Genomic DNA, 18483 nt, shown 5'->3' with positions numbered 1-18483 from the left:
CGGGTGTGGCGGGCCCGGGCGTGGTGGCCCTGGGTGTGGAGGCCCCGAGGAGAAGTGTATCCTGGAGGTCAGGCGGGTGCATGAGAGCTCCTAGCTCAGCCACAAGAGCAGCACGTGTTGCCCACCCAGCCTCGCCCAAGGCTTTCTCCTGCCTGCACTGAGACCCCTCTGCAGGACCTAGAAGCCGAGCCTGGGGTAGGGCCTCAGCAGCGACTGCATGCTGCCCGTGTGCCCAGACGGCTTCTTCTGAGCCCGGAATGGGCCCCTGAGGCTGCCTGTCCACTTGGCCCAGGCAGGGCACTCTGGACACCTGGTGATTCCAGGTGGAGAGTGGAGCTCAAGCACCTGCTGGTTGTGCGTGCAGGGTCCAGAGGCTACAGCCAGTGGGGATTCATTTCGGAGAGTACAGAACAACTTTTTGTTTTTATAAACCAGCTTTTGAAGGTTGCATTTAACAACTTGGGCTGACAGGGTCTGAGAGGGTGCGTTTGCCTTTAGTAGAGTTTTGGATTTTGTGGCAGAGTGTCCGTGACAGTTGAGGGGGTAATGGAACAGATTCAGCTCCCGACATGAGACCCACTGCACAGGTGCACATTGGGGCGGCTCTGCCTGCCACGCAGCTCTGTGCACATCAGAGTGACCGCGTGATTTCCTCGCGCAGAAAATAGTTCTTCTGGGCTGACACCTGTGTCCTGGGCCTGTGGCCACCCTGTCCAGGCAGCATGCCTCCTTGGTTATCCGAACAGTAAGAAGAAACGCAGGAATTTCTTGATCCACGCAGGCAGGTGGATGACCCGGGCACACGGTGTTCCTGTTAAATTCTAAGTGTGGATAAGACGGCTGCCGGGCCGCTCTTTCCAGAGCCTCTTCATGCGGCTACTAATAATGAAATACATCTAAGATGGCTTTTTAAACATAGCATTTAGGGTATTTGTTTCTCCTTTCAAAAGAGAAGAATCCCTTCCAAAAGTAGGCGAACCGGAAAGGCCCAGCCTGGCCGCTTTCCGCATGAGTGGCCACGACTTTGCTGGATTGAAAGGCGAAGGAAACAGGCCAGCTTTGGCCCGTTCAGCCCGGCCTGATCACTCCTTTACAGCCTGTGAATGAGGCGGCTCCGGGGAGGGGTGGGGGTGGCTGGCCCCTTCCTGGGCCCTGGGGTCCATCCGATGTTTGTCCTTCGGGAGCCCGCCTGAAGTGCTGAGATAAAGCAGTTTTTAAACAGTCTCCCGCAGATGCCTTTTGGGAGACAGAGCCATGAATTTCCTGAGCCATGTCCTGGGGTGGCTACAATGGCCGTCTGCCTGCCAAGGCTTCTCCCATTCAGGGAAAGCAGCTTAAGCCACTTAAGCCCATTAGCATCTGGATGGGGCCGGACCTCCTTGGGACGTAGCGACGGGCAGGGTGGCCCGCTGCGCCCTGGCTGTTTGGGTGCTTGTTCTAATCCTCACACTGTTTGAAGGCTCCAGACTGATTTGTGACACATGAGTCCAAAAGCCACTTTGGAGGCTTGACCCGATCAGCCGGTCTGTGCTCTGAATGTCAACGGCCTGCCCTGGAGTGTGCTTTGGGGATAGCGGGTGGCCGCCTCCTGGCCCAGGCTGGGACACTGCGCACCAGCCACGAGGAGGTGGACGCTGTGTCTTGGCAGGAGGCAGGTCAGGCTGCCGAGGGGCCCCAGAGTTCCTCTCAGTTCCTGCTGAGCGCACGCCCAGAACCTACACAGGAAGGCCGGGCACCGGCCCAGGGGTGTCCTCCTGATGCCCGGCTCTGAGCCCCGACCAGCGCCTGGGGCATTGGGGTGCCCCTCAGCAGCACCAGCTCCCAAGGGCCCTTTCAGGGAGAAATTTTTAAAACCAAAGTTACTTTTGGTGCAGTCGTCATTTTATAAAACGAAACTCATATATTATTTTCTTAAAAAAAAAACAGCTTTCTAGTCCAGCTGCAGCTGCTCACACCTGTAATCCTAGCACTTTGGGAGGCTGAGATGGGACAATCACTTGAGCCCAGGGGTTCACAGCCAACCTGGGCGACATAGCAAGACCCTGTCTCTACAAAAATTTAGAAAATAGGCCTGGCGCGGTGGCTCACACCTGTAATCCCAGCACTTTGGGAGGCCGAGGCGGGCGGATCACGAGGTCAGGAGATCAAGACCATCCTGGCTAACAAGGTGAAACCCTGTCTCTACTAAAATGCAAAAAAAATTAGCCGGGCGTGGTAGTAGGTGCCTGTAGTCCCAGCTACTCGGGAGCCTGAGGCAGGAGAATGGCGTGAACCCAGGAGGCGGAGCTTGCAGTGAGCTGAGATCACACCACTGGGCTCTAGCCTGGGTGACAGAGGGAGACTCCGTCTCAAAAAAAAAAAAAAAATTTTAGAAAATTAGCTGGGCATGGTGGTGCATACCTGCAGTCCCAGCTACTCGAGGGGCTGAGGTGGGAGAATCACTTGAGCCCAGGCAGTCAAGGTTAAAACGAGCCTTGATCATGCCACTGCGCTCTGGCCTGGATGACCGATCAAGACCCTGTCTCCAAAAAAATTTTTTATTAAAAACAAGCTTGATTGAGGTATAATTTACACATAAACTATAATCGAATTCTAGACTCTCCCTCCATATAATCCAGTTCAGACTATCCCTTCAGCACCCGCCCCAGTTAGTTTCCTCCTGGTCCCCGCGGTCTGCTCGCTGCCTCTATCTCTCCGGCTTCGCCTTGTCTGGGTATTTTGTGTAAATGGAATCTACAGTCTGTGGCCTTTTGTGTAAGGCAGCAGCGGCACTCTCCTCCATCCACACCAGCGATGCAGAAGCACCGGTGCCTCTGCCTGCCGTGGGCACGGGCCCTCGCTGTCCACACGGGGCTTTGATTTCTCCCAGATGTGGGTCTCACACTTCCCTCCCTTTAGGGACTGACCCTCAGTGATCATTCCCTGCATTGTCCTGTTAAGGCAAGAAGAATTTTCCAAACAGGCCTGAGTGTCATCCTTCACAGTGATGGGCGCCGGCTGTCCGTCAGCCAGGACTGTGCCTCCTGGAGCAGCTCAGCTGTGCAGTGTGCCAGAGAGGTTGGCACTCACTCAGCCTCTCTCCTCTGCTGCCCAGACAGCTGCCCCTCCCGTAGCTGGTCGGGCCACTGAGCATCCGTGGGCACCAGAGGCCACAGTCCTGACCCTGCGGCACTCCTGCCTCAGCCCCTGTCCTTGGTCCTCCCGGCCGGTGTGGTCTCCAGGTCCCTGGCGGAGCCCTGAGCTCTTCTTGGGTCCTGTCCGCCTGCCTCTGGGCCCCTGCCCACCTCAGCCTGCGCCCCAGGGACTGGTTTGAGCCAGTTAACACCACAAAGCAGGCGTGTGATCTTAGCCGTCCCTCCCACATCGGCTTCATCAGATGAGCCTGTTGAGACCATTCCCGGTCAAGCCTTCTGCAACCCTTGCCCGTTGTCACAATCAAACAGCTCTCGAGGGAGTTCAGGGACAGGAGAGAGCGAGCGGGAGGAAGCTGGTCAGGTGCCCCCACAGGCACCCTCTGTGCTGTTCTCAGTGCTGCTGTGCCTTCGGAGCCTGCTGGTCTTGCTCTGGCTTTTGCCCCAAAGCAGCTCTGTGGGCAGCAGCAGCAGCTCTGGGGTAGCCTCACGGCTGCAGCCATGCTTTGTTGGGGAGCAGCCAGCCTCAGGCCCTTCACACGTGTGAGGGTCGGCTATTGCAGGAGTGGCCCCTGACCCCAGGTGTGGAAGTCTGGGTGTGACACCAGCTGCTGTCTGGAACCGGCCATCCCATCCCACTGACTCGGGCTGTCGGGTGGTGCTGCCATGGGCAGGTGGGCCCCCCGGGACTTATCTCCGTCGCTGTCTTTCTGCAGACGCTCTGCACAAAAGCCACCATGCAGACGGTCCGGGCCGCTGACACCAATGAAGTGGTGAAGCTCATATTTCGTGAGTCGGACAACGACCGGAAGGTGAGTGGGGCCTGTGACTGGGCGAGTGACACATGGGGCTTGCACGGGACTCTGCAGCCTCCCTCAGAGCCGCCCTGCCTGCCCGGGGCAGTGGGGCTGGGGGACACGCACAAGGCTGGGGGAGCCCAGGTGCTCATGGGCCGCTCTGACTTCACAGGTTATGCTCCAGTTAGAAAAGAAACTCTTCGACTACTTCAACCAGGAGGTTTTCCGAGACAACAACGGCACCGCGGTGAGTTTGTGGTCCGGTGTGGCAGCTCCCGCCTCCGGGGACACCCATGCCCCCAGGCCCTCCCATTACTTCTGCTTACCTGGGATCACCCTGCCTTGTCCCTGCCACCTCCAGGGCTCAGCTCTGAGCCGGTGCAAAGCAGACTGCCGGGGACACACGTTGGGTGCGTCCTGCACCCCGGGCCGGGTTAGGTGGAGGCGCCGTGTCACTGTCCTGTCCACAGGCAGCATGACACTCATTCAGCCCATCAGCTTCAGAGACCCCCACGTGTGTGAGGGGAGACGCTGGTGCTCTGGGGTGGGGAGGAAACCCCGTTGTCTCAGAGTGGGCCGGCGGGGCCTCGGGCTTTGCTCTGAAGTGGGAGACTGAAGGGAGCAGGTTCCTCACACTCCCGTCGCTAGACTTGCTGTGTGTGGGTCTGTGTGTGGGCACGTGTGTGTGCGCTAGTGCTTGCGTGTGCACATGTGCACGTGAGTGCGTATCTGCATCTGTGGGGTGGATGTGCCGCTGTGTGTCCATGCGCACGTGTGTAAACTGAGGTGCGTGTCAGTGGGAACGTGAGGCTCAGGTCAGTCCACGGAGAGGCGGCCCCTGCCAGAGGCAGCCCTGGCTGCTGGCCTGCTGTCGGTTTTGAAATCGTGAGTCTTCCCTTCAAGGGATTAGCGTAGGCGAGCGCTGAGGGTGGCCTACACGCTCTTTTTACAATGTTAATTTTTTATTGTGGTCTACTTTTGTCCCATTTTTAGTGTATTTACAAATGTTTATCAGCGTAAAGAACCAGGAACCACGTAGTACCTGGCTGGGGCCCAGCGTGCGGCCTCGGCTTATTTCTGTAAACACGCCCACTGTGGCGAGTCCATTTGCAGCCTCGGCTTATTGCTGTAAACACGCCCACTGTGGCAAGTCCAAGCCACACGTGCTGCTCTGTGCAACGAGCCAGCATCCAAGATCTGGAAATGTCGGCATCGGTTCCTAGGGCTGTCCCGAGCCAGCTCTGGTCCCCCCGGCACTGCATCAGGGCAGGTGGCCCGTCCTCAGGAAGCCGTCGGGGCGTGGCTGTGGGAGAGGTGAGGGAGCACAGGCGGGTGGACCCAGGCCGGTGCAGCTGCGTTCACATCGTAGCGTCCTGGGCCAGCTAGGTGTCCGTGCCTCAGTTTCCCCTCGTGGGGTGTGAGGGTTCACGGGTCAGTGCATGCAAAGTGCTTAGGGAGAGCTGGAGCCTCTCAGTGCCAGACAGAGGGGCATGCCCAGCCCAGAAGACACTGCCAGCCCCTAGTCCCAGGCCCAGAACCTCCACTCCAGGATGGCATTTACTGCCTCCCCAACGGCCCCCAGATCCCACGCTCCTGTCCTCCCGGGAAGTCACTTCTGCCTCCTGCCCCTCATCAACCCAGAGCCCGAGGCTCCCGTGATGCCCACGCCTCCACGGTGCCTGGCCCTTGTGTGCCATGTCCCTCTCACCTGCTGCAGGAGCCCATGGCCCCTTCCCCCACTGGGGTCGGGTCAGGCCTTGGTGTCCTATCCCCACAGGGCCCCATCGGCCTGGGAAAGCCTGAGGTCTCCTCCTCTTCTCTCCATCCAGGCAGGCTGGCTTTCCTCCTGCTCCATCTGTGGGAGGCACCGGGCACTCTGCCCAGCTCCACCACCTGCGCCTGGTGGAGCCCCTCCCCCCTCCTTCTCAAGCCTCCAGAGCCTGGTGGGGCGGCCTGCCTGTGGCTCCCACTGCCCTCTGTGGCTCTTCCTGTGGGACTCTGGGCCCCAGGGTGCTTCCAACTGCAGGACACTCCTAGGTGGCACATCCCGGCCTCATCAGTGGGGAGTAGGGAGAGCCTGGGGAGGGTAGGTGTCTGGTGGAGGCAGCTGCCCAAGAGGTGTCTGCGTGGGGGAGGGCGCCCAGGACGTGTCTGGGTGGTGGTGGGCGCCCAGGAGGTGTCTACGTGGAGGTGGATGCCCAGGAGGGAGACAGGGCTGCTGTCCTCGCAGCTGCATGGCTGCCGGAGCTTGGAGGAGGTGCTTTCAGGGTCCCTAGCAGGGCTGGCTCCTCAGTGCCACGAGGTCTCCAGGTACCTTGCATAGGGCGTGAAGAAAGTGGAGGGTCCCTTGGAGGAGGATGCCAGGGTGGCCAAGAGAGATGGAATGTTCTGGAAGGAGCAAGGTGACAGGGAAGAGGGAGGCTCCCTGGGGCACAGGTAGGGTGATAGCGGGGGACAGGTTCCAGCTGGGGCTGTGTGGAGGGGGCCGCGGCGTGGAGGGGGTGCGGCATGGAGGGGGCACTCGGCGTGGAGCCGGGCGCACGGCGTGGAGAGGTGCGTCCAAAGCATCTGGGAGCAATTGTCTTTCATATGGGTCCAAAGGCCTCCTTTTCTCTCAGCATTTCGGCACAGAGCACACCCCTGCTGTTGGCAGCCACCAAACCGTACAGTGTTTCCTACCTTTAGAGGAAAACTAACCTGAATATTTGAGAGAACTTTTGGATTTGATTCTGAACGAAAACACGCTGGGGGGCTGAAGCCACGCGAGGCACCCCGTGTGATTGCGGAGGCCCCACGCCCTGTGTCGATGATGTCGGGAGTCCCGTGCAGAAAGGCGGCCTGAGCTCAGGAGGCGCCTTCCCAGGCTGTTTCTCATGATTTCTCCAAAGAGCTGTGAGTGGAGCCGATGGCTCGGCATTGCTGTCCTGCTACTCAGATCCTCTCTACTTGATGCCTGGGACAACGGCGCCTTCGGGAACGCCCCGTGGGTTCCTGCTGACCTGGGTGCCGGCACACTGAGTCAGTCGTGCCCAGAAATTGGGAGCTGTCCCCATCGACGTAGGGTCAAGATGGTCAGCCCATCTCCACGGTCCGGTTAAACACGCAGCACTGCAGCCATGGAGAACAAACTCTCCGTCTGCAGGATGGATGTGCCTGCCCCGGACGCAGCCCCAAGTCCATCGCATCCTTCATCAACCGCCGGTCTTGTACCCGTCTGACAGAAATTTAATTCAAGCTGGCTCCTGAAAATAATTATTGTATTTTAAGAGTAGTAATCATTGGCCGGGACATGATTGAATGTGTCCATGCCTATTGACTTTTCCTATGATTTATAGCTTTGTTTAGTCGATATTCCCATCGAAATTGTATAATTAATTATAAGTGTGGCTGTCAGGGCTGCAGGATGGAGTGCCCTGGTGAGGATTTGGAGAGATTAAATTTTCTTCGGCTGTCCCAGGGCTGGGCTTGGGAGTGTCCGCAGCACCGGCCTCTCGGAGGGAGGTGTTTTCTGTGTTTAGCAACCGCTGTAGCCTCAGGTGCATTGATTTTCTGGGCCTCGTTCCTTTATCAGCGCCGGTGTCTCTGCAGGAGCGGCGGGAGCCGCGGCTGGGACAGCTCCTGACAGATGCTCAGGATCAGCCACTGCTTTGTCATTGTCCACATGGCCCTGCTGCCTTCACTTTGTAATCAAGAAGAATGTGGGAGACCATGCGAAATTGGCGATCATGTTTGTGAAAAGTCTCAGAGAGATACAGATTATCAATTCAACAGCAGCGCGTGCAGCTTCTAATCAGAAACCTCTCCTGTCTGGTATTTTGTTCCAGCTGCAGCGGGGGCCCTCACACACTTCATTCTGGGGGCGACAGCCCCCATGCCGGCCGTGTAGGGGCGAGGCTCCCTCCAACTTCTCAGAGCCAGTAGCCAAGCAGGGACATGCTGGGACCCTCCTGCCCCACAGGATCCCCCCGTCACGCGGCCGCCATGGTCCCTGCGCAGCTTTGCATTTGCATCACAGTCCTGCGAACCTCTGCCTCCCCTGTAGGCGGGAAGGCCCCAGGGGGTAAAGACCACGTGTGCAGAGTGTCTGGCACAGTTCCTGACGCAGGAGCAGCACGGTGAGCCCGCATCCGATGAGGATGGAGGCAGGCCCAGGCCAGGACGCCTCTGTCGGGAGACAGGCTCACGAGTGAGCAAAGGGGATTCCCAGCCGGCTGCCCAGGGGTTTTCTCTTAGACACTGGGCTCAGGGCTGGTGAGTGCGGGTGGGGGCGAGTGCGTTTGGGCCTGGGGGCATCACAGTGGACAGAGAACAGCCTGGGGCCCGCATCCCTCCACCCCCTGGCTCCAGTACGTTTAAGCAGCTTGAAGGTTCAAGTTCATTTCAAACCACACATGAATTTCCTTTTATTTTTGCTTTGCACTGCCAAAACTGGGGGCCTCCTAACTCAGAAGACAGGGTGTGAAAGTGGCCTTGGTCCACTGAGCAGTCCTGAACCACCACCACCCAGGCGGGACGCTGGCCGAGGAATCCCATTCAATCCCCATGGGAAGGAGGGCCCCGGCCACCGAAAACCTTGGGCAGCCCCAGCCTGCTCCTTCTTCCTGGAGTTTTCCAGCTTCCCCACAACTTGGCTTGGGGTTGTGCTTATCGGAGTGTGTGTGAGCGTGTGCGCACAGACGTGTGTGAGCAGGCATATGCATGTGAGCCTGTATGAGTATGCGTGTGTGTATGTGCATATGCATGTGAGCAGGCGAGTGCATGTGCGAGCGGGTGTGAGCATGTGTGAGTGTGCGAGCAAGCATGTTCATATGAGCGTGTGTGAGCGTGTGTGTGTGAGCAAGCATGTTCGTATGAGCGTGTGTGAGCACGTGTGTGAGCAGACGTGTGCATGTGAGTGGGTGTGTGGTGGGGGTGGTTTGGTTTTTAGTTAGAAAGTTCAGGCAGACCCTAGCAGTAGCAGCTGAGGCCTGAGGGAGGCCCTGGCCACCCAGGAGCAGGTGCGCACCACAGAGGGGGCTCCGGGGGCCTGACGCAGCTCTGCAGGTCTCTCTTGGAGACTGGGGAAGCCTGGGGAGTGTTCAGTGGTGACAGTGAAGCCACCCCCTGCAGTCCAGCCATGCGCGTATCCAGACACACGTTTGGCACATGTACCTGGCACACACAGCCCTCAGACACATGTCCAGGCACATCTGTGCACACACCAGTGTGGAGTCTCCTCCGCCTGGGCCCCAAGGAGGCATCCTCACAGCTGCTCGTAGGGACCCCGTCATTGGGTGGTTGGATTTGCAGCTAAGCAGTAAAGATGGCAACACACTCAAAATCCGCCTGGCCTGCAATTCCTCAGCCCGGTCAGGAATTGAAGAGCAAAGCAAGGGGGTGTGGTGTGTGTTGCAGGGGCAGTGTGTGTGTACACATGTGTGCATGTACACGTGTGCACTCGCATGTGGTGTATGTGTGTGTGCATGTACCTATGTGCATTCATGTGTGTACATGTGTGTGTACACATGTGCACTCGTGTGTGGTGTATGTGTGCATGTGTGTGTACCTGTGTGCACTCGTGTGTGTACGTGTGTATACAGTCATGTCACAACGTTTCAGTCAACAACAGACTACATATATGACTAAGGTTCGATATTCTGACGATGAGGCTGAAAGCTTCGGGCGGCACTGGTGTGAAGGAGCCGCTGCGTCGCCAGCCGTGGGAGAGTCTGGCACATGCAGGGATGCCCAGCACGTTGTACTTCAGAGTGACCATAAACGACTGTGTTACTGGTGTCTGCGTTTCCTCTCCCACACGTCTTACCGTTACTGTAATGCACTCCTTCTACTTAATAAAAAAAGGTGCCTGTAAATAGCCTTAGGCAGGTCCATCAGGCGGGTCCACCGAGAAGGCGGCACCATTATCACAGGAGATGAGGCTCCATGCGGGTGGCTGCCCCGAGGGCCTTCCCATGGGACGCAGGGGTGGTAGAGAGGAGTGTCGACGGTCCTGACCCTGGGTGGGCCTAGGCTCGTGTCTGTGTCGTCGTCTTCATTTTTATCAAAAAATGTTTTAAGATTTTGAAATATTAAATATAAAGAATAGGCAAAAAGTTTATAGAATATATAAACAATATTTTATACAGCTATACAATGTGTTTTAAGCTCAGCGTTATTTGACAAAAGAGTCAAAAAGTTGAAAAACATTAACGTTTGTAAAGTAAAATGTTACGATAAGCTAAAGTTAACTTATTATGAGAAAATACATCTCAGTACATTGTGTGACTCTCAGCGCTCAGTGCTCGGTGTTTATAAAGTCTGACATTCTGTTACTCTCGGTGCTTGGCGTTTATAAAGTCTGCAGTGCCCAGTTGATTCCAGGCCTTCCCACTCACCCCCGCCTGCTCACCAGCTCACCCGAGCCCCTTCCAGCCCTGCCAGCTCCCTTTGCGGCCCCACAGTACAGCCTAGGCATGGAGCGTACACGCACTGTGATGTCCCTCAACGAAATTACCTAAGGATGTGTTTCTCAGACCATATCCCCGTCATTACGTGACACATGACTGTGTGTGTACAGAACCCTTGCCAAACAGCCTGGATAGATGACTTGGTGGCTGTTGAGGGCTGGGCCACAGCGGAGCAGAGAGGCTGTAAAGCCAAGCCCGACAGCCCAGCACCATGACGTGGGTCCCCAGCTGACCGCACAGCACAGCGCCATGGCCTGGGTCCCCGGCTGACCCCACGGGCCAGTGCGATGGCCTGGGTCCCCGGCTGACCCCACGGGTCAGTGCCATGGCGTGGGTCCACGGCTGACCCCGGCTCGGCTTTTTCTTGTTGTCCTGGACTGTCTTATCTTTGGGCAGGTGCTGAGGAAGGACCCCCAGAGCTGCTGACAAGCCTTAGACCGTCCTTTGTCTCCTCTCATGAGGTGCGCAAGGCCGGGAGCTGATGTCTGTGGATGTGGGTTGTGTGGGGTCTCCTGTGGCTGTGGGCCACATAGGGTCTCCCGTGGCTGTGGGACTCTCCCACGGCATCCGGTGGCCCCGTCTCCTGAGGGTTGGGTTTTGTCACTTGGAGTCAGACCCCTGTTCTTCCTGAAAAGGATTGGAAAGCTGGGTTTTTAATTTTTCTGCCATCACATTTCCATGTCAACGCAAATCATTGGTTCAGCCAACGGTGACATGGAACTTTGTTTACATTTAGGGCGAGGTGTTGCAGAGACTTTTCTCCCCGAAGGTGGAGTTCTGATTTCCAGAGCACTGAGCATGGTGTGCTTCTGACTGAGGCCCTGAGTGTGCAGCAGGTCAGCGTGGCACAGGCCGCGGTGAGGACCCGTCCACACACTCGGAACGCCCGGGGACCAGCAGTGTCCTTAGGGGGACAGGAAGTCCCCAGGCCCCTCAGTGCCAGCTTGGATGCACCAGGGAAGACCCCCAGGGGAGTGAGGGGTCCTCAGAATCCTGTGACCTGGGCAAGGGTCTCTCCACCCGTGAGTGCACAGAGGAGAGTCAGGGGTCTTATACTCTGAGGCGCCTCGTGGGCTGTGCCCAGCCTGAGAAGCTGTGGCCACACTCCGTGGCTTCCGCCTCAGGAACTTTTGAAGGGTGCACAGGCCTGGAGTGGTTCAGAAACACACGAGCCTGGGATTCCCAGCTTCCAGAACCTGCACCAACAGGCGTTCGGGGCTGCCTGGGGCTTTCGCTGCTCTGCTGTGGTAGCCGGAGGGCCCCAGCATCAGAAGTTCCAGTAGGTGGGGTTCCAGGTCGGGGTGTGTCCCCGGCCACCCCTGTTCCTGCTAACATTGACGCTCTTGGGAAGGGAGGTGGGGGGGCTCGCAGGAATGTCCAGCTGCCTGCCGTGAATAGTCTGTGTCCTGCGGCCCAGCGCCCTCTTCACCCTGCAGAAGCCCCAGCCGTAAGCATCAGTGACCCCCTTGCCCTGCAGGAGCCCTGACTGTAAGCATCACTGAAGCACAGCCAGCCCTGGCCCCATGCCCACGCCAGCCCACAGAGGTAGCCCTGGCATCCTCAGAGCCCCCTGGCCCTGTTCTCCCTATTCTTGTTCACATGCCCCTTGGTGTGCAGTTCCTTGCTCCCTGTGCCTGGCACATTCACCAGGCTGGAGGCACTCAGGGCTGCGGCCTTGCGACTTCAGTGCTCAGCCACGCAGCACCGTGCTCACAGACCCCACGCTGTGGACCCTGGCGGCCAGAGGCAGGGATGACCCGCCCTGAGCGATAGCCACACCGCACAGGAAGCCCGGGGCTCTGCTCTCTGAAGCTAAATGAGTTCACGTCGGCCAAGAGCTCTGTCCACTCGCTCCCTCTGCGCACACGCCCAGGCTCTGCGGCACCTGCTGCTTCTAGGAAGTGGAGCAGCTGCGGCAGCCCAGGCCCTCAAAGGCCCACACGGGAAGGCACAGCCCGGGCCTGGCTGCAGCCCAGATGGGTGCCAGGCCAACACTGAGGATTGGGGTGCTGAGGACTTGAGGGGTGCTGGTGGTTGCTGGAGCCAGAGCCAGGGTCGGATGCTGTGCCGCACGCCTGCGAGGGATGATGGTCCTTCTGGGCTCCGGAGTTCCCTGAGTGCTCCGTGAGAGCTGTGGGCCCGCCGTGAGCAGAGCCCTCCCTGCAAGAGGCCAGCTGTGCCCCCGCTCTTTGGTGCTGTCCAGGACTGTGTCCCCCACAGCTGTGAAGGCTCTGGGGTCACTGCAGAAGGTTGGAGGAATGCCAATCCAGGACGACTTCATTAAGGACATGGCATCAGAGGGCCCCGCACAGCTGAGCCGTCGTTCTGGCTCACCTGAGTGGGAATTTGCTGAGGACTCTTTCCGCTGTGCCCATCTCACTCTCCTTTCCCCTGTGCCCATCTCTCCGCTGTGCCTATTTCTCCTTTCCGCTGTGCCCATCTCACTCTCCTTTCTGCTGTGCCCATCTCAACTTTCCCCTGTGCCCATTTCTCCTTGGTGCTGTGCCCATCTCACCTTTCTGCTGTGCCCATCTCACTCTCCGCTGTGCCCATCTCACTCTCCGCTGTGCCCATCTCACTCTCCGCTGTGCCCACCTCTGGTACAGAGTGGCTGTGGCATAGTGCGTGCTTCCTCATGACGCACCCGAGCCCCTCTCCTGGGCGGTCCTTTGTCCGCTGTCTTCCTGAGGGGAGGTTGAGGAGGAGCCCCAGGTCTAACCCTGTGGCAGACAGGCCCGCCACCCTGCATCTTGGGACACAGCAGGCAATGTTTCCACTGTGAGTGTGGGGAGAGGGACCCACTTTCAGAGAAAGAATTTGGCATCTGGTGAGAGCGTCTCGTTTCCAGGGGGAATTTCAGAAAGAGTTTGCATCTGCATAATATAAATACACATTTGGCAAAAGCAAAACATAAAGCCAGGTTCTTTGGGTTCTTAGACTAAAAATGTGTTGGGACCACCAGGCTCTGTGCTGTGTCTGGTTCGACCTCTACTCCCTGGTATGCCCTGCAGAGGTCATGGCACCTTCGGGTGTCACATGTGTCTGGGCGGCACAGGCCCCTGAGACTGCTATGAACTTGCATCTCCAGCTTTTCAAGTTTTACTGGAGTCTCATCAAGGCAGTAACTTGATGTGAGAAAGAAAGCAAATGCCTAGATTGTCTGGAGATCACATGCTGGGAATGGGAAAGGCACCGCGGTGCACTGCGGGGGGCATGTGTTCATTTGACGACACTTTGGGTGCCTGCTCTGAACTGGGCCCCGCTCTGGGTGAACAAGACAGACAGCCACATCCCCGCTGTGGAGCTCTAGGGCTGGCAGGGGACAGCACGGTGAGGAGGAGCCTGGGGATGCCACGAGGAAGCTTGCTGAGGACTGCAGGGCTGGTAGGGGACAGCACGGTGGGGAGGAGTCTGGGGACAGCGTGCTCAGCAGGTGAGCAGCACGGTGGGGAGGAGCCTGGAGGTGCCATGAGGAAGCTTGCTGAGGACAGCCATGAGCAGTCACCCTGGGTGACTCCGAGCTGTGGGAGGCCAGTGTGGTGCAGGGACCCACTCGGTCACTTTGGAGGGGTGGTCCACGTTCATTGTTACAACTAAAAATATTCCCAAAAATCAAGACCCACCAAAGACTATCTTACAGTCGCAAACTGTGAACCACAAAAGGTCGCGTTCCACAGATAGCAAGAGTCCAGAGATACAACAAAGGCAGGGCAGACCCTCAATAATGCCAAATCGTCGAATAATTGATACAAATTATAAAATAATATTGTAAATTATTCAAAGCATGACAGAATTAGAAACGTAAGTACCACACTGTGAAAAAAACATCGCAACAGATTTTTTTTTTTTTTTTTTTTTTTGAGATGGAGTCTCGCTCTGTGGCCCAGGCTGGAGTGCAGTGGCCGGATCTCAGCTCACTGCAAGCTCCGCCTCCCGGGTTTACGCCATTCTCCTGCCTCAGCCTCCCGAGTAGCTGGGACTACAGGCGCCCGCCACCTCGCCCGGCTAGTTTTTTGTATTTTTTAGTAGAGACGGGGTTTCACCGTGTTAGCCAGGATGGTCTTGATCTCCTGACCTCGTGATCCGCCCGTCTCGGCCTCCCAAAGTGCTGGGATTACAGGCTTGAGCCACCGCGCCCGGCCAACAGATTTTTAAAATGTAGAACTTGTGGAAGTATTATCATTAAAATTAAAAGATCCAGGGATGAATTAAGTGCCAGAGTAGACACGGCTGGAGAAGGGATTAAGGAACGGGACAGCAGGCCTGAGGAACGGCCCAGAATGCAGCACAGAAATGTGGCAGGATGGGACAGGAGGGTCAGGGGCTGAGAGAGGAGGGAAGAGCCCAGTGCTCGCGCAGTGAGGGTTCACGAGGGGCATGCTGGAGAGCTGATGACTGGGCATTTTCCAGAATTATCCAAGACATAAACCTCAGGAAGCATGGTGAGTCCTGAGCAAGAGGAATGGAAGTAAATCCACATGCAGACATGTCAGAGTGAAACAGCGGAACGTTGAACATGAAGAGAAGATTTTTAAAGCAATGCGGGAAAAATGTCCTATTACCTACAAGAATGCAAGTGGCAGTGGGTTTCCAGAACAACCGCAAAAATATACACCCGGAGAAGTGGAGGGATTCGATCAAAGAGCTGGTGGAAAACCCCGCACACTTAGAGTTCTCCCAGCTCAGCCCTCAGAACGGCCACAATAAAGACAGTGCCTGCAATGGAGAGATGTGGCCCCACCAGCAGGTCCCACGGAGAACCAAGAGTAGCTGAGCTTCCAGAACAGGGTGGGATGAAGAAGGAAGGAGAACATTTGTGTAAAGCGTAAAAACCTGTAGGCTAAGGCGAGCTGCTTTTCGTGGACTCATGCATGGTGGTAATATGAAAACACACTTGGGGCCGGGCACGGTAGAACACTTCTAGAGGCCGAGGCAGGAGGATCATTTGAGGCCGGGAATCTCAGACAAGTCAGGGCAATTTGGCAAGACCCTGTCTCTATGAAAAATAAAGACTTAGCGGGTGTGGTGGTGTGCGCCTGTAATTCCAGCTACTCAGGAGGCTGAGGCAGGAGAATCGCTTGAGCCCAGGAGGCAGAGGTTGCAGTGAGCCAAGATTGCAACACTACACTCCAGCCTGGGTAACAAAGCAAGACTCGGTCTCAAAAAATAAATAAATAACTTAAAAACCACACTTGGGAGTCTTGAAAGGTGTGAGTTACACTGGGAGGAATGAGAGGATTTGGTGGTGCAGGGAGATCTGATCCCCTCCTGCTGGTGCCTTCCTGAAATCTCAAAACATGTTGTGTCGTAGAGATTCAGGGAACCTGCCATCAGCATTTTGGTGAAAGCCACTGGATGGCAATGGCTCCTTTCCAACTCTCAGCAGATCTCAAAGATACTCCTTGGCAGGCCTTGGGGGAATCTGGGCTCCTAGTCTCATAGCTGGTGCCTGCAGAGCCAAGAACCACATGGCACCTGGCGGCTGGCAGCCTCCCTGCTGTCTCCTCACCTCCACACCTGAGAAGCCAGCAGGGCCCACGCTGGAACTGGGGACCCTGCTGCATCTCTGATGTGGGGAAGCCTCAAACTCAAGCTCCAGAATGACCTAGAGATGATGCGTGTTTATAGGCCTGTGTATGAATGTATCTGAGTACATGCCTGCATGCAAACACACACATGCCTATGTACACATAAACACGTGCCTGCATACAAACACACACATGCCTACATACAAACACATGCCTGCACACACATAAACTCGTTCCTGCTTGCACACACATAAACACGTGCCTGCATGCACACACACACACCTGTGCACACAAACACATGCCTGCATGTACACACACACCTGTGCACACATAAACACGTGCCTGCATGTACACACACATGCCTGCGCACACATAAACTCATGCCTGCATGCACACACGCTTGCACACAAACATGTGCCTGCTTGCACACACATAAACATGTGCCTGCATGTACACACACACATGCCTGCGCACACATAAACACGTGCCTGCATGTACACACACACATGCCTGCGTACACATAAACACACATGTACAGGATTGGTCCAGAGCCCATGCCCCTGCTCTGCCTTTGAGGAGGTGCGTCCCTCTCCCGAGGCCTCCACTGCATCCCCACCCCACTGAGGAGCTGACTTGGGGCCCTTCCCAGAGGCTGTGGGTGCTGGAGGGAGGGAGTTGCTCCTTTGAAGGGGAGCTGGAGCCGTACCCTCTTAGGAGGCAGGAGGCAGCGGGGCTGTGAACATCTGTGCTCCAGGCAGGAGGCCTGGGCCAATGGCTCAGGTAGCAGCTTGGCACAGGGTAAACATGAGACTGCTGAGTGCCCGTTTCAGGGATGATGGACGAGGTCACAGGAAGAGCCAGGATGTAGTGTGGTTTTGAGGGAGCCCTGGCTCAATGCCATGCCCTGCACAGCTGTGGGGACATGACTAACGAATAGCACGGAAGAGGGTGTGCATGGTGACCGCTCAGGAACACGGCCGGGGCTAGTCCTGCAGAGGTGGGAGGTGATGCCTGCCTGGGGCTTGTTTTGGAAGAGTCTCAGGGGGCAAGGCCATTGGCTGCCTCCTGTGCGTGTGGGAATGAACATTTTGCCCCCAAGCTGCTGCCAGAATCTCACCACTGTGCACCTTGGGACCATTTTCCCTGACCTGTTCTCACCAAGCTGACGTCACTTACTCTGCACGTTACTTGACACCCAGGGCAGGACAGGAGCTGTGTTCCTTCTGCTGGGGGAGCCGGCCCTAGGGAGGAGAGGCCGAGAGGAGCTGCTGCTGGGGCTGCCACGGCGGTGCCCGAGGCCGCAAGTGCTTCTCTGGCATCCCCAACAGAGGAAGGTCTCTAGGTGGGCAGCGTACACCTGTAGCGGGCGGCGCAGGTCCCACTGTCTGCAGCAGAGCAGGCGGATACCAGAGCTTGCTGGCACCACAGAGCTTTCTGGTGACAGATGTGGCAGCTCTGGGAAGGGCAAATGTCACAGCAAGCATTCGAGTGTCCCAGGTGCACACAGACACACGTGCCCCCAGCGAGGAAAACCAATGTGACTTTTTCTGCTCTTTCTTTTCTTTAGCTCTTGGAGTTTGACAAGGAGTTGTCTGTCTTTAAGGACAGACTGTATGAACTGGACATCTCGTTCCCTCCCAGGTAAGGAACATGCTGTTTGCTGGATGAACCCGGCCAGGAAGGTGGCATCTCCACCCTCCCAGTCTCTAGTGCATTTGCATGTCTGTGTGTGCCGATGTGTGCTGGGCATGTGTGCATTCTATGTGCATCTGGAGTGTATCTACCATATCTGTGTGTACACATGTGTGTTGTGCATCTGTGTACACATGTGCATCTGTGTGTGTGCACATGTGCGTCTGTGTGTGCGCACTTGTGCACGAGTGTGTGCACGTGTGCATCTGTGCACATGTGTGTGTCTATGTGCACATGTGCATCTGTGTCTGTGTGCAACTGTGCATCTGTGTGTGCACGTGTGTCTGCACTAGTGTGTCTGTGTGTGTTCTTGTGTGCATGTGTGCATCTGTGCGTATGTGTGCACCTGTGCATCTGTGTGTGCATGTGTGCATCTGTGTGTGTGCACTTGTGCACGAGTGTCTGTGCACGTGTACATCTGTGTGTCTATGCACATGTGCATCTGTGTGTGCACCTATGCATCTGTGTGCACATGAGCACGAGTGTGTCTGTGTGTTCTTGTGTGCATGGTGTTTTTGTTTGTGTGTGCACACATATCTGTGTGTCCTGCAGTTGTGTGCAAACTGCGCCTTCTCCTGCCCTTTTCATGAACTGAAGAAAGCAAGCAGCTGAGAGTAATAAGTAATTGTTATCTTTTTTCAAAAAAGGATTTTTCTAATACAAAAAATATAGCCTTATCAGACTTGCGCACAAGGGGCCCACGGGGACTGTGTGTTATGGATCTTTCTGGGAGTATTGGGACCTCCAAACGTGGTGTGTCCACGTGGGTGTGGATGTGTTTAAGGCATGCATGTGTGTGCGCCTGAGTTTGAATGTGCAGATGTTGCGCAGTGTCCGTGGATGTGCAGACGTTGCGTGGCGTCCGTGGATGTGCAGACCTGGTGCAGAC

The 18483-nt window shown here is 56.5% G+C and overlaps 1 protein-coding gene across 2 annotated transcripts in view; it reads left to right on the top strand.

Moving 5' to 3' along the window:
* The window catches only part of INPP5A (inositol polyphosphate-5-phosphatase A), a 229944-nt gene that overhangs the window by 197249 nt on the left and 14212 nt on the right, over window positions 1–18483 (top strand). For both annotated transcript variants that reach the window (XM_023185783.2, XM_023185784.3), the window contains exons 10-12: window positions 3848–3943; window positions 4101–4175; window positions 17470–17543. In XM_023185783.2, the coding sequence (XP_023041551.1) occupies window positions 3848–3943; window positions 4101–4175; window positions 17470–17543 (245 nt within the window). The remainder of the gene's footprint in view (window positions 1–3847; window positions 3944–4100; window positions 4176–17469; window positions 17544–18483) is intronic.

Source organism: Piliocolobus tephrosceles, chromosome 9 (genome assembly GCF_002776525.5).
Source record: "Piliocolobus tephrosceles isolate RC106 chromosome 9, ASM277652v3, whole genome shotgun sequence".
In the NCBI taxonomy this organism is placed as follows: Eukaryota; Metazoa; Chordata; class Mammalia; order Primates; family Cercopithecidae; genus Piliocolobus; species Piliocolobus tephrosceles.
Note: the sequence above shows the minus strand (reverse complement) of the source record. Positions and strands in the feature narration are given on the sequence as shown.